At 39.3% G+C, this 16,970-nt stretch overlaps 1 protein-coding gene across 1 annotated transcript in view; it reads left to right on the top strand.

Annotated features, from left to right (window-relative positions):
• Positions 1-16,970, top strand: part of pitpnm3 (PITPNM family member 3) — a 663,088-nt gene that overhangs the window by 284,988 nt on the left and 361,130 nt on the right. The window contains exon 3 of the mRNA XM_060847742.1: positions 8,353-8,460. Coding sequence (XP_060703725.1) covers positions 8,353-8,460 — 108 coding nt within the window. The remainder of the gene's footprint in view (positions 1-8,352; positions 8,461-16,970) is intronic.

Genomic DNA, 16,970 nt, shown 5'->3' with positions numbered 1-16,970 from the left:
TGGTGCACAAGTAGCCATTTCCCTTGGAATTCTGTACAGCATGACATGGGGATTGAACAGAAGTGATCGGGAGCAGGAAAAGCTGCTAGAAAAAGAGAGGAGGAAGAATAGTAGGAGGAGCAGATCTCACAGCACTGAGGCCACATCTGCTCACTTCTGCTGGAATCTCAATGCAGAACAATGTTCACAGTATCTGCTGCTCAGTGAGAATATTCTCTCCGATATTCACCATCCATTGCATCCGCCACCTCCACCTCATCACAGGGCAAGGAAAACATTTCTGTTGGTTGAGAGGATTAGCATGGCAGCAAATGTTTGGCTGTGTGACTCGTTCCAGGATGACATTTGTAAAAATTAGCAGTTTAACATTCAGGTGGGAGTAAGGAAAGTCTCTGAGGCTTAGTGGAGCTGACTAAATTCCATTCTTTCTTACCAGGATCAAGCAGGTTTCTTCATGATGCTTCAAACTGGTCTTGCTGTGGATAGGGTATTGGTGGGTGTATTCATTGAGCTTGACCACTTGGGTAACACTGATGAACATTTGCAACACTGCAACCAGAATCTGGAGGTCTGACTTCTTATATTAACCTTCAATGTAATGTGCTACCACTGCCTTTTGAGCATATAGGTGGCACAGGGGAAAGGGTGGTGGAGGGAATATCTCCTGTGGTTGCTGATCATCTCTGCCTTCTACAACAGTCTTGAAGGTCTGCAGTGCGCAGTCCTTGGATCCTACATTTTGTGATATGACATCCTTCATTGATTTCCAGGTCTGAGTTCCCTAAATGACAACCAGTGCTTGTACCAGTCACAACACCCGTCTCCTTTAAGAGCTGTAAGCAGGCTTTTAAGAATTGCTGTTCCCTGTCAGGTTTGCTAGTCTTCATAGTAATGGGGCATTTAATGAGGGAGTTAGTGCAGCCTCGACTCTGAATTCATTGAAATGAGCAGGAGCATGACGTTGATATGCTACCTTCACTGAAAACATTTGGCAAGGGTTAATCAGATTTTGCCCCCTCTTCTCCATATTGAGCTCAGATTACATTTTGTGGATGTTGGCAGCATATTCGAATTATAGTTTGTGACATCTGATTTGCATATCAATTAGCATTTTAAAGCGGAAATGAAAGAAATTTATATTATCAAGAAAGAATTAGGATTCATAAACCTGACAAAGAATAACTATTTCTGTCTCTAAAGGGAAGCGATTTAATCAATTGTATCACTTCATAACTTTTAAAATTTTCTCCAAATTGCTTCCTTATTTGTTTTTTAATGATGCTTCTTAATGGCATTTTCAATAGAGGTTGCCATGGTAGTTGTGGAAGGTGCTTATCCCCTCGTTTATTGTGATTCTAATTAAATATTTTGTTCATCCTTTTATGATATTTCCTTGGGGTTCTATAAGTAGATTTTCCATCTTTATATTAAGAAGCTTGGAGACAGCAGAAAATTCTAGCACGTTCCAAGCCAACAGCAAGCATGGAGTAAAACCTCTCAACAATTCACAGGGATAATCGTGAGCAGTGTTGATTTCTGGTTATCAGGAGACACTGCAGCAAGGGAAACTTTACATTTTTTTAAGATTTCTCATTGTTGTTGATCAGAATTTCCACACAAGGGTGGAACGTTTTCCATGTTATAGAGGTAGAATCTCTGGAAAAAGGTTATAACAAGCATTCCAATTTGAGATTTCCAAATTGAAATCTACTTTCCACCCAGTTTTTTTTTCAATAATTCCTTCTTAACTCCAATGTGGGACCTGAAAATCTTGTATGTCTTATCACCACTCCAACTTCAATTGTTCATTGACCATAAACCCTAGCTGACATTAAGAACCTAAGAAATGAAAAGAGGAGGCTTTTTAGCCCTCTGATCCGTCTCTGTCTTTTAATGAGATCAAGACTGAACTTGTACTTATTACATTTCCCCATATCCCTTCAATATGTAGAAATCTATTGATCTCCATTTGGAATAAGTCAATGACTGAGTATCCAAAGTTCTCTAAGGCAGAGGATTCCAAAAATTTACTACCTGTTGAGCAAAGGAGGCTGGAGACTTAAGGATTAAGTGAGTATGTTATTTCTGCTAAAAAAGGGAATGAAGTGCACGATGAAAAAGAGAAAATCTTAACTTAACCTAACCGAACCTGAGGGATCAGTTGGAGAAAATGCAAATTAAATACAGGCAAAGAGAGTGCATAACTCACTTTGAATATAGAGAAATACTTGTTCAATTGCAGCTATTAGTTTTCTTTAATCTCACATTTACCTACAAAGCACAGCAATAACTCATTAATTTTGGGATGGAAGTGTCTTTCTAATTTGTATTAGTGGTTTGGAATTAAGTCCAGGCATTATTTCCTGACGGAGAGCTTATGCTCGAAACGTTGAGTCTCCTGCTCCTCGATGCTGCCTGACCTGCTGTGCTTTTTCAGCACCACACTCTTCGACTCTGATCTCCAGCATCTGCAGTCCTCATTTTCTCCCATTATTTGATCTTGCCTACTTGTTGGGAATGGAACGAATGGGTTGTTGGAAGTCGCTGTGGGTATTCATTAAATGGTTCCTGTTCATTGCTTCAAAGTTTTCAAATTTGAGATGAATACTTGCCACATTCCTCATTCCCATTGCTGTGTAGCTCCTCCATGTTAATCTCCATGACCCCACTGCCCAATTTACCTTAATAGTTCAGAACCTCCACCTCATCCTGAATCTGTTTTACAAACCAGCTGTATGCAAATTTAATAAAGCAGTTTTACAAAGAGCTCTGAATGAAGAGCAGTTTGGTAACTCAGAGGATTGATTTGTTCTCTGGTTTGCTTGGGGAGTTCCCGTCTTGAAAATCACTGCATTTTTTCACTTGTTCTTCAATATATATTTAAACAGCCTGTGCTGGTAGGGTAGGCATTCCCCTGACATTTCCTCTTGTCTTTAGGGAGCTGGTGAATGAAAGGGACTTGCAGGGGAACGATCCAAAACTCCACACATGGCACAAGCCCAAGATTAACCAAATCTGGAAGGGCTTCATTGACTCTGGCAAGCTGCATGGTATTTTAGAGGAGAGGTATCTTTTTCCACTTCTACATGACCAGGAAGAACTTTCCAAAGGTCAACATCATGCTTTTGATGTATCATTTTATTCAAACAATAAAGCCAGCATCAAATTTGGTTGCTGTAACCTACCTTATAGGCTGGTGTGAATCGAAAAGTTGATGCTATTATATTATATCCACTTTCCTGGATGTGTGTTGCTCCAATAATACTCAAGTTTTACACCATCCAGGATAAAGCAGCCCACTTGATTGGCACCACATCCACAAACATTTACCGTCTCCATCACTGATACTCAGTAGCAGCAGTGTGTACCCTCATCAAGATGCATTGCAAAAATCCACTGAAAATTCTGAGACAGCACCTTCCTACCCATAACCACTAACACCTTGAAGGCTGTTGATACATGGGAACACCAGCAGCTGTAAGTTCCTCTCCAAGCCACTCAATATTCTGAAATGGAAATATATCACCATTCCTTCACTATTGTTGGGATAAAGTCATGGAATTCCTTTTCTAATGGCATTGTGGGTTTACTTACAACACATGGACTGCAGCGGTTCAAGAAGCCAGCTCACCATTACCCTCTGAAGGGCAACCGGGGATGAGCAACATATGCTAATCCAGCCAGCGATGTCTACATCCCACAAATGAGTAAAGAAAATTATTGGAAGAGAATTGACAGCATTCAGCAAATGTGATCTTTATACCTCAACTGGCATCAAAGGCTCCTTCTGAATTAGTGTAATTAGCTCCTGGGGTTCTGGAAGGGGCCATTTGGCTCAATCGAGTTGTTACTGGGTCCTATCTCCATTACTTCCTCGCTATGATACCATTCTCAGTTTAGTTTTTAAAGTTAGTTTGCATACGTTTACAGGGGACACCTGAATTTTGGAGCTCTGCATGTGCAGAAATAAAGACCAGAAATCATTTTCTGCTACTCAGGAGCCTATTTTCTTTTTGCAAACATTAGCAAAGTGGAGACTGATGCAGCAATAAAGCTACCTCCTTTTGCTTTCTTGTCACAGCAACTTGCTTTTCACTTTACGAGCATTAGAGAATGGAAATAAAATACTAGTTGGTGGCTCAGCAAATTGACATTCCTGTGTTCAGTTAATCTGTGTTTCAGATTAAAGAGCATTCTCTGAAATGCACCTATGTTATTTCTCTTTGATAGAACAGGAGCATAATGGTACTGTATCTAGGAATTCAGAGGCTTGAAACAATGTCCAGAAACATGGTTCACATCCTACCAGGATTAATATATCTTTCAAACCTATTTTCCATAAATATTAATTAAAATGACCAAGAAACTATCAATTTGTTATAAAAACACATTCACAATAAGATTTGTGTCATCTGGCCACTTGGAAATGTTATAGTTGGCCCCAATATCCAAATCGTTGATTTAGATTGTGAGCAGCTGTCCCCAACCCTTGAATTTTAACCGACTAGTCACGTTCTGCTGACCTGAGACTGACTGCTTTCTTCTTACTCTCTGCTTTATGACTGTTAAACAATCCGTAATCCATGCCATAATGCTCTCAATCCAATGTGCTTTAACTTTGTTTACTAATCTCCTATGCCTTCTGAAAATCTAAATACACCAGAACCCCTTTGTGACCGTGCTAAGTAGCATTCTCAAGATCTCAATCACGTTTGTCAAACCTGATTTCCACTTCAAAAATCTTTGTTGACTCTGTCCAACCAGGCAATTATTATCTAAATACCCAGTCACTACGTTCTTTGCAATAGATTTAAGTATTTTTGGTACCAATACTGTCAGGCTAACAGGTCTGTACTACCTTGTTTATCTCTCCCTCTTCTTTCTTAATCAAGGGGGTTACATCTACAACCTATCAATCTGCAGACACCATTGCCGAATTGGTAAAGCTCAAAAGATGACCGCCAATGTGATTATCTCTTTCGCCATCTCTTTAGGTCCTGTAGAGTCAAGGTCTTCAGGTTCTACATATTTGCAAACTTCTGGTCTCATTAATTTCCACACTTTTTTTTTTACAAATACTAATTTCTTTCAGTTCCACGTTCTCCCTTGACTCTTGGATTTTAATTATTTCAGGAGATGTATTGTGTCTTCCTCTATGTAGACCAACTCAAAATACTTATTTAGCTCCTCTGCCAAATTCTTTCCGATTATAAATTCTCGTGTGCCTGTAGTTATCCATATTTGTCTTTACTAATCTATTCCTCTTTACATACTATAGAAGCTTTTACAAACCAATTTTATGTTTTTTGCTGTTTTATATTGATATTCTATTCTCTCTTGGCAATGTTTAGGGCCCCCTTTGCTAAATTCTAAAATTCTTCAAATCCTCAGGCTTATAACAGTTTTTGGGGAATATTTCAAATCTCCTTTCTGAATGTAATTCTACATTTAAATGATGGGACTAGGCATGGATTTTTCACTTTTCCTGTTTTGGATATTTGTCTTAAAGGAATGTATATCTTTGAGCACCAAACATTACTGATTTAAATACCAGCCATTGCCTTTCTCTGACAAGCTAGTAATCATGTTTTTTTTACCAAACCATCACAATCACCTTCCTCAGCAAACCTTCATATTTGCCTTTGATTATAGTTAAAACCCAAGTTTCAGATTGAACTGTGCCTTTTTCAAACTTAATGGAACAGTCTATCATTCGGTGGTCACTATTCTCTGAAGGCTTTTTTATGGCAAGTGTACTAATGATGCATAATACTAGATCTAAACATAGCTTGTACTTGACCTGTTTCCTCAACAAAATGCTCCAGAAAACTATCTCAAACACATTCCAGGAATTGTCTTTCCACAGCGTTGGTACTCATTAGATTTACCCAGTCATAGAGTCCTAGAGTCCTACAGCATGGAGGCAGGCCCTTTGGCCCATATTGGTCCATGCTGACCAAAATGTCCATCCACGTTAACCCCATTTCCCTGCACTTGGCCCATATCCTTCTAAACCTTTCCTATCCATATATTTGTTCAAATGCCTTTTAAATGCTGGGGACATTTTAAATGTTAATATACCTGCCTCAAAAGCTTCCACCCATCCACATGTGTACCACCAATTGTGTAAAATGTTTCCTATCAGCCTCCCATGTATTCTTTACCCTCTGGGGCTTAGATCATATGTGGATTGAAGTCACCCTTGATTACCACATTGCCCTTGTCATGTGCTCTCTAATTTACTAAATTAAGGCAAACATTATGTTACCATGATTTTTGGTGACCTATACCACTTCGACCAATATTTGCTGCCTCTCATTGTTTCTTAGCTCCACCCAAATTCTACATCCTGTTCTTCTGATTGTATTTCCCTCTTACTAACACACCTGTCCTGTCCCTTATTATTGGCATTAAAATGCCTTCTTTTCTTATCCAAAAAGTCACATATCCTTTAATAGCCAGTTCTCAGTCTTGGTCATTCTGCATGTTATGTCTCCATTAGGACAGTCAAGTCATAATTTTTAATGCCAACCATTGCCATCAATTTTCTATCTTCTTTTCACAACTGAAAATCCCCAGTATGGACAACATCCTGGTAAATCTCTTCCGCACTTTTTTCAGTGTTATTGGAATGTGGATTCCAGAGCTTCACACAATACTCTAGCTGTGGCCTCAACGTTTACAGCATGACCTCACTGCTGTTAAACTCTATACCTTGGCTAACAAAGGCAAGTATACCATATACTTTCTGAACCACTTTATCCACCTATCCTGAAACCTTAAGAGACTGATGTATATGTACACCAAGATCCCTCTTTGGGTGCTTCCTAGAATCTTTCAATTCATCATGTGTTCCCTTGCCTTGTTTGTTGTGCCCAAATGCATCACCTCATATTTCTCAAGGTGTGAACACCTCATGGTGGTCAGATGATTTTTCTTCAAATGGCTGTCCTCAGCTGCAAATGTTAACTTTGATGAATCATTGTTCAACAAAGCCAAATCAATTATATTGGGATTCCTTGTGATGTCCTTTCTTGTCTCCTGTTCAGCACTACAGAAACTTTGGATCTTCATGCCTTTTGAGGTTTTAATGGGCAATCCTTTAATTATTTAATGTTCTGTTGTGATTGACTCTTAAGGTAATACAGTCTGTTTGCTTTCGATTGCAGTTACATTCACAAGACAAATCATGCAGCAGTTGGGAGCCATCTTGTAGGACTACTTATGTCCATTTTAAAGGATGATTAGACCTTTTAAATAATATCTAATATTACAAATACAGGTTGGTGACAATTATACTTGCCCAAGAAGGGTGGTATGGTGACTCAGTGATTAGCTCTGTTGCCTCACAGCATCAGGGACCCGGGTTTGATTCCTGCCTCAGGTCACTGTCAATGTGGAGTTTGCACATTCTCCCCATATCTGCGTGGGCTTCCTCTGGGTGCTCTGTTTTCCTCCTACAGTCCAAAGATATACAGTTCAGGTGAATTGGCCATGCTAAATTGCCTATAGTGTTAGGTGCATTAGTCAGGGGTAAATATAAGGTAGGGGAATGGATCTGGATGGGTTACTGTTTGGAAGGTCGGTGTGGACTTGTTGGGCCAAATGGCCTGTTTCCACACCATAGGGAATCTAATCTAACAATGTCACCACCTGATTTTCAGTGCCAGCAATATCTTCCTTTTGTGATCTCGTAGTAGGTTGTAGTCATCAGCTAATTCAAGTCAAAAACCATTTGACAGGATATTAGCTTTTCAGATAAGTTCTGATCTGTTTCTGTGCAGTATAATTCTATGACTCTATGAATTATATCGCTTTTAACAAAGTTTCTTTTTGGATCTCTAGTTATTTTTTGCTGTAATGGTGTTGGCATTACAGATAAATTTATGGCTTGGGTATAATTAGCATCTATGAAGTAAGTGCTAAGATGGTGCTGTGCAACCATCTGCTGATATCAGTTGTCAGAAGATATCAAAACTACAAGCAGTCAACATTATATAAACAGTCTTTTTAGTGTGTTTGAGCCAAAGACATTACAGTAAACTGAAGATTTCATGGGCTATGTTGTGTTGTAATGTACATTTATATATTTTAAACAATAATTTGTGAGGAAATTGAATTACAATAATTTCATTTAGTAGCACAGGATGATCCAGATTATTATGAGCCATTGGTCTTGATGTGTGGCTGGAAATGCTTTGAACGTTCTGCTGGTTTCTGACTTCTGAATCTTTTAGAAAGAGAATTATTCAATTGAATGACGTTTTTGAAGGATGGTTCTATGATAGAACTGAATGGCATTTACAGAGTCTGAATAGTAATCTTCCTTTCAATTCTCATCTGTTTTTGCAGAGGAGGTGGCGGAAGGTAAAAATGCTCTTCTGCTAGGAATGAGCACATGGAACTCAAATGATTTGGTGGAACAGATTGAGACAATAGGAAAGTTGGATGATCACCAAGGTAGGGATTCTTCATATGAATGCTGGTACAATTGCATTCCTGTCAGTTCTTCAATGTAATGTGCCATTATTGAATCACAAGTAATCTCAAATTCATATAAAATAAATGATTTGAGGTTCATTAATTGTTGTATTTATCATGTTCATTGATAAATTTGTTGAATGACTAGATGTTAAAAAAAACTAAAATAGCCCATATTAAAGAGTCCTAACTAGGCAGAGAACTCAATGAGGATTTGATTTTTGATTTGGTTTGTTGTAGTTACATGTACCTAAGTACAGTGAAAAGACTTGTTTTGTGAGCAGTACAGGCAGATCACAGCAAACAAGGACATACAGAGCATAGTGTGCTTAGACAGAGTGAGGCAAACAAGGTTACACTGCACAGGAGGTTCATAAAGCAAGTTCAACATTAGCAAGACCAACATCATTTGAAGTTAGAGAGGTCCATTCATCAGTCTAATAACGGCTGGGAAGAAGATGTTCTTGAACGTGTGTGTGTGTGTGTGTGTGTGTAAGCTTCTGTAACTTCTGCCTGATGGAAGATATTGGAAGAGCATATTACTAGGGTGGGACATCTCTTTGATTTTGGCAACCTTTCCACGGCAAGAAGTATAAATGGATCCGTTGATGGGAGGTTGGCTTCTGTGACGGTAAGGGCTGTGTATACTACTTTCTATAGTTTATCACAGTCCTGGGCAGAGCAGATGCCGTACCAGGCCGTATGCACCCGGATAGTATGCTTTTTATGGTGTTTCTTTAGAAGTTGGTGAGGGACCTTATGGACATGCCGAATTTCCTAAACCATCTGAGGAAGAAGAGACATTGTTGTGCCTTTTTGACCATCGCATTTATGAGGGCGGTCCGGGACAGATTGACAGTTATTGTCACTCCTAGGAAGTTGATGCTGTCGATCCTCTCCACCTCAGCTTTGCTGATGTGGATAGTGGCGTGTCCTCTTCCTTCCTTCCTGAAGTCAATGATTAGTTCTTTTGCTTTGCAGACATTGAGACAGAGATTGTTATCATTGCACCATGTCACCAAGCACTCTGTCTTCTTCCTGTATTCTGACACATCATTGTTTGATATATGGCCTTCCATCATGGTGTTGGCAGCATACTTGTGAGTTGGTGTTTCTACGGAATTTGGCTCCATAGTCCTGGGTGTACAGGGAGTACAGTAGGGGGCAGAGAACACATCCTTAGCTGGTGCCAGTGTTGAGGATACTTAGTGTAAGTTGAATCCTGGGCTTGAACAGCAATTCACTTCTATCTGCTGATAGGCAATGACAAGTGCATTGATAGAATGGTAGTGGGAGGATGATGAGTACTGTCATTCTGACAGAGGATGGAATTTTACATACCACAGACCAATTGATACTTCCCCCAGATGGCATCTCAGCTATCCTAATTATCTGTTAATTAGGAGTTACGATGCCCAATTAACTGGCCTGTTCTGAGACTGTGTAAGCTCCCTTGAATACTCTTATCTTCAATTATTAGGTCAATTGTCTGCACCCAGATGACAGCAATCGTAACCTTAGTCTGGGGTTTTATGACCGCTTTCAGCAACCCTTGGGTGGCTTATGCCTGTGCTGCAGTGGAAGCTGAGGTGCTGCTTACTAGATGCTGCATCTCAGCTGAGTCCACAGGAATTGTTCTAATGGAATTATTCAGCACTTTCACTTTGGAAAGGACAAGCACCAAGCACTCCACAATGGTATCCACTAATTTGGAGCCAAGCTCTTCTGTGTCTTGACATAATGGTAGCAGATTCTCTGGAAGGTTTGCCAATGAGCCGCCAAACAGTTTGATGTAGAGGCCCATTAGAGTTTTTCCACAGGCTGCCCCAGTCGTGTCCTCATCTGAGCTATCACATGCAAATATCAAGTCAATGCAATCCTGTAAGATATGCACAGTGGTAGTAGGCATGCGTCTTTCACAAAATTCTGTAGTCGAAGTTAAAGTAGTTCACTTTGAAATGTTCATGTTACCTGCATAATTTTGGTCAAGTGCAGAATAATGGTGCTTTATGAACTCTGTATCTAAATGTGTGGGCTATCCAATATAGCCCAATCCTTTTCATTATGTTAGTGCTGGAATGAGAGAGTGACATGTCAAAGGCTGCTGTTATCATCAATCTCTTTAATTCTAAGAACCTTGATTTTCTGTTATTGGCAATCTTCTGTTATTGTGAGATTTGCTCATCGTGATGCAAATGGAGCGTACTTTATTTCTGGCACTTGGTAAGAAAGCTGCATTTTCTGATGTTAATATATTTTACGAATTTGACCTGTTGCACATTTTCTAACCACCATCCCAGAACTGTAAGAGCTCTTTAAACACTCAAAGAAACTATAACACCCAGACAATCAAGCTGTCTACCTTAGACCTATAGACAAGTGAAATAAGATACTCATGAAAATGGGTGAATTTGCAAATCTGCAACATTTGGCATATTGCAGATTATTTACAAAATAATGTAACATTTAACATAGAAATGAAATAAACATGACACGGCTAATTGCACAAGTTAATCACAGAAATATTTCTGAGGCTGCTATTGTTTGTCTAACTCCAGCAGATATCGAGATATTGCGGGTAGGTGGAAATCTAGAATAGTGTCCCTACTTTACCGTAGCCCCACTTAACGTGGTAGCAGTTCTCCTGTCCCTGTAACACAATAAGATTATTGAAGTAATACATCTGTGAGCATTAATTAAAATATTATTTAAGACGTTATCTGAAGTATTTAATTTAGCCTATCACTGGACATATATCTAAAACTTGGGCATTTTGGAAAGAACAGGAAAGGAGTCTGGTCGGTGGCAGGGAAAATTGGTGCATTTGTAAAAGGCATAAGCTATTTGAATGGAGAGGCCATGTCTGCACACATTCGGAGCGGTTCAATTAACCAGCTTGTGTAATAAAGCTATTAGCTTTGAATACGCCAAGTTAAAGAGTTGGATTATGGGTTAAGGAGGATATAAACATGAGATTGAGGAAAGATATTGGCTCAGGCAATGGAGAATCTGTGTGGGGAGAACTGAGTAATACCAAAGGGAAAAAACCATTTGTGGCAAGATATATAGACTGCCAAACTATCAGGTGACGTTGGGAATGGCATTAACAGGAAATCAATCGCATGCAGTAAAAAATATCTATAATTATGGGTGACTTATGGGTATATAGATTGGGAAAGTCAAATTAGCCATAGTATCATAGGGGTGGAATTCCAAGAGTGTATTTGGGATGGTTTTCTGGGCCAATACAATAAGGAACCAACTGGAGAGCCGGCTATCATAAACTGGGTGCTTTACAATGAGAAAACAGTAATCAGTAATGTAGGTCTCTCACGCTGGAATGTGTGTGTGTGTGTGTGTGTGTGTGTGTGTTTGTGGTGAATGACCTTGGTTGACTTGCTTCTGATGTATACTGTCTGAGATATACCTCCCTGTTTGAATTCAAACAAACCTGTTGGACTATAATCTGGTATTACTTGATTTTTAACTTTGTCCACCCCAGTCCAACACTGGTACCTCTACATCATGGCTTTTTAAATTCTGACATTGACAGAATAGTGGAGGAGTAGGACAAGGTAAGGAATTGATTCACTGGTGATAAAGTGGACGTACCAATTCCATATTTAAAAGTTTGAAACAAAACAGAATTATTTTCCATTGGAGTAGGTTTATTCACAGGGTCAGCCTGACAGATTTGTGCTCCCTTGCTGCCACCCAAGTTTTCCAGCTGACTGTCTTCATAAATTTCTCGCAATTAACCAATTTGTCCATGTCATGGCACACCTCCAGAACAGGTAAGGCTGAAACTCAGACCTTCTGGCAGAGAGCTAGTGATACTACCACTATGCCGCAAGAGTGCCTCTGACTCGCTTTATATGGGACCCCAGCCCTTATTCAAAGAATGCCTGTCATCTGTGTAACTTTAACAACCCAATCAACAAGTTATTAACTTTACATACTGTGGTATTAGAGGCCCCAGAAATGATCATTCTAATACTCCATTAAATTTGTATCAGATGCAGTAACTTTGTTCTTCTATCCTTAAACCATTTTCATAGTTAATTGTATGACATGTTTTGCTTGTTCGCACAGTACATTTGTGCCCCGTGCAAGAATACTTTTGGAAAATAAATCAGTATGAAACTGGATCTGTAATGATCACTTCTTTATCGTTAAGTTGGGCTTGTTGTTGCTGGAACTGTGCTAGCCAGCCTGCTTGTTTGTCCTTTGTCACCAGTTCGGTGAGTTATTTTCATTTTCCCATTGTTTAGTAAGTGCTTGAAAAGTGCTTTTGCCATTGTTATTTGCAGTGGCTTCCTTAAGCAAGTAATATTCGAATCAGCTTTGACTGGGAAAGGTTAACAAGTGACTGACCCAACTAACCTAATCAGACTGATGAAAATGGCAGACTTGTCAGAATGTCCTACATAATTCTAATTGAAATGAGGTGATATTTGGCCTGGCTGGCTGCACTATCCAGCGGCTGCCAGTGCAGCCACAAATCTCCATTCCCTTAATCATTTAGCAGCGTATTCAGTCAATCATCTTATCATAGATTCCCTACTGTATGGAAACAGGTCATTCAGCTCATTGTATCCACACCACCCTCCAAAGAGCATGCTACCCCATCCCTGTAACTCTGCATTTCCATGGCTAATCCATCTGACCTATACATCCCTGGACACTACAGGCAATTTAGCATGGCCAAACTACCTAACTGGCATATCTTTTTGGGCTGTGGGAGGAAACCTGGAGGAAGCAGACATGGGGAGAATGTGCAAACTCCACTCCAGCCTAAGGGTGGAATCAAATCTGGTTCCCTGGTGAAGCAGCAGTGCTAACCATTGTGCCACTGTCTGATATAATACAAAGTTCACTGCCTCATTTCTTGTCTACCACTGACAGCAGGCAACCAAGAGAAGACCTCATCAACAGGCTGCATTTTGGAGAGTAAGGCATCGCTATTGGACATCTTTAACCTTCCTCAGACCAGTCAGCCAAAACCTAAAACAATCATTGGGCCCTTTTGCATTGACTCCTTCCTTTTCCTTCAGTTTCTACTGCAGTGTTTTTTGTATCCTGTGGCCCTCTGTGCCAAGCTGTTCTGTGCAGTAGAGATCTCACTGGAAGCTAATGTTTTTTGAAAATGGTTGAGGGTCTTGGTGAAATTAGGGTGGTGAACAACACGTCCTCTTCCAGCAGCATACTTGTCCCAGAGGAAACCTCAGCCCAGCGGATCCACAGAAGCACTGGAGATAAATCAGTAAAGGCAGCTAGAGCTTTGAGAAATATAATAAATATTCCTCAATATTTATCACAAGTCATTGTCTATGCTTGGAGGAGCTGCAGGATCTTTCGACAGTCATGAATGCATACTGTTGCTGCAGTCTGTTGTGTCAGTGATTAAATGCCCACAGTCATTTGAAGTCCAATAATATTAATTCTTTCTCTTCCTCCTCTGATAATGGAACTTTTGTGATTATTAATTATGAAATAAGGCTCTCATTTGCTGGGTATGTATTACATAAGATTGTTTTGTTGCTTATATTTACTTCTTACAATCTTCAAACTCTCAAACTTTAAGCTTAGTATACTTAAATTGCTGCAATAAATTTGTTTCTCCTTTAATTTGTTCATGTCCCCACACCATAGTTCTTAACCAAGCCTTTTGATTAAATAAAAGACAGATACATCCTTGGAACTTGGTGGTAGCTTGTATCCCCAGTGTTCTCACATAGATGCCTTTACAATCTATATATATCCTCACTGCAATAAACAATGCTCTGATCTATAAATTTCTCACACTCTGGTCTATACCAATTTTTTCTCCTTTTCATCGGAATGACAGAAAATTGCAAGCACTGAATAACAAAAGAAACGTGGTTAGTGATGACTTGCAGATCAATGTAGTTTCTTGAGGGATTGTTGCTGCTTTTTTCTATTTTGTTCCATTAGCAACTAGGCATGCTGCACCACCAGAAGGCTGCTAGACAGCAGCCTGCAGTGTGATTAATGTATTTGGTGTTCACCTTCTTGCAATAGAAATTGCTGTTCTCTAAGATATCTAGTGAATCCTTCTTAAAACACAAGTAAGATAGTTCCATTAAGGTGAGTTTTGTATTCAGTGCTCTTGACTTCGGTTATTTATCTTTTTAAATTAAAAATAGAAGTGCAGGGCAATTGTACAGGGCAGTAGTCTGGCTGAATAGATCACCTGTCCACTATTGAACCTAAAAGATTTAATTCCATTGAAATCATGCTCTATACTGTGTGCTGTATACAAATTGGTTTCAAACATAACAACAGTGACTACAATTCAACTGTACTTAGATGGCGTTTTGCAATTTCAGGCATCCTGTGATTTTGAGTAGTGGTGTCGAGAGGCAGGAATCACTGGGTCACAAGTCAGAGGATATCCTGATTTGCTTGTTGGTCACTCTATCAGCGGGATTGGGTAGCCAGTTGCGGTTCCCTAATTGTGTGTCATGAACTGACATGAAGTTTGAAACTTTGTACTTTCTCACTAATTTTTTAAAAAAAGTTTCTATAGAATTTGAAGATATGTCAGATTTTTTTTAAAAATGGTTTGCACCACTGACTTGCTGTTTTATTAAAAAGCTGTCAGTTTGCCTTAAGCTATAAAAAGAACAAAAATTTTAAAATTCTGGAAATCTTCTTGAAGTATGAATCCAAACCAAAACAATTCCAAGACATTGTGAACAATTTAAACTGTACTTTTGTACTATGGTTTGATTCTCCTATTCTGTAGCTTCTAGCCTTCAACCTTTGTATATTCTCTGCATTGTGTTATTAATCTATTGAATTTTGATTGCAGCGCAGTGAGAATATGGGTGGCATTTATGGGTCTTACACTAAATCAGTAAGGTTAGACTGCATTGTGTCGTGAGCTGACCTCTCAGGAATGGACTCATCTAAAGAAATTGACTGCTTCCTTTGATTGTAAAATGAAATGGAAAGAGTATAATTGTTGAGGAGCTTGTGAAATGTTTCTCTTTGGGCTAAGATAACTCCAAGTTGACATTCAGGAATTAAGTTAATTCTCTGCGGCATCTTTAATATCTGATAATTAAGCCAGCCAGGTTTTCAGCACTTCAGGCATTGTTGATTTTTCAGCAAGGCTAGGTTATTAAAGTGTCCTGAAGGGACAGAGATATTACAGTAAACTGGAACTCTACCCACTTAGATCCAAATAACACTGCAAGACCATTTCATCACAGCTATTGTGGCCCAGCAGCTACAAACTAACCAATGTGCTTTGTCTGCAGGTTGCCTTGTTTTAACTGGTTAAAATTCGATGAAAGTTTGGGGTCTCTATGGGTTTACTATTACCAGTCTTCCACTGTGTAGTTTGCTCAATGAAGGATGTAGTAGATATTGGACCCCACAATGTGACATTTACAAGTGTTGGGTTGCAAAGAGGCCAATTTCTGAGAACAATATTGGAATGTTTTAATTTCTTCCTGGTGACAGCAGGTAGTGGTCTTCATACGTGTTCACAGGAGTTGCTTAACCCTTGTTTCAGGCTTTATTTAGCAAATTGGATGCAATGAAGTGGAGCAGGAGTGGGGTGCTTACTCCACTTAACATTCTCGAACAAACATCTAAAAGTCATTTGAAAAGAATATTTAGAAGAATTATGAAAGACTTCACATGATTCTGGTCCCAGCATATACTTTCTGTACTGGGCAAAGACAATATTTTTCTTGTGCCCATTTCTCAGTGGTTTGATTTGGGGACTCTCTTAAGCATTGTGGTAGCTGACAGTCATGTGATGACGAAAGCAAAGGGAAATTTGGTTTGGTAAATAGTCATTGGGTTGAGGTTTCTTAGTCCAGATTGGCCACATAACTTTTACCCTTTCAACAGATTTGTATGCTTTTCCAGCAAATAATGCCAACTGTCTGACACCCCATTGGGTACAATAAATATATATTACTTCATTTATGATGTCACAGAAAATTATTGATGGCACAAAATAGCCTGATTTATTTTAATGTTTCAGTGCGTGTAGTGAGAAATGAATGAATAAATTTGAAACTTGTTTTTGTTCCACATCTTCACGGTGAAATAATCAGAATTCTCAGTTGGGAAATGCAGAATACCCCTCATGCGGTGTATGAGGTAAGCAGCTCACTTCTGCCTTCAATTCATTTTGAAGGCAGAGTAGAAAATATGCCTCTTACTGTAAATTTCGTTCAGTCATTTTACATGACCATAGGTCGTCCAACAATGTCTTGATGTTGCTAATTGGAGAGAATGTCAGGTTTCAAGAGTCCAGCTCAATTCCATTGCTGTCAAAATGGTGATGAGCACAAAGTACCTGCTTAATAGAAACATCGAATGTGGGATCCATTATTGACGGCATTGGACAGTGACTCCAATCCCTCTGGTTCACCCCAGTGCCATTAGCATGACAAAGCAAAGGCTGGTTTAGAAAGGGATACCGACTGGTCAGGTGCTATCTCTAT

The sequence above is a fragment of the Hemiscyllium ocellatum genome, chromosome 31 (genome assembly GCF_020745735.1).
Source record: "Hemiscyllium ocellatum isolate sHemOce1 chromosome 31, sHemOce1.pat.X.cur, whole genome shotgun sequence".
In the NCBI taxonomy this organism is placed as follows: Eukaryota; Metazoa; Chordata; class Chondrichthyes; order Orectolobiformes; family Hemiscylliidae; genus Hemiscyllium; species Hemiscyllium ocellatum.
Note: the sequence above shows the minus strand (reverse complement) of the source record. Positions and strands in the feature narration are given on the sequence as shown.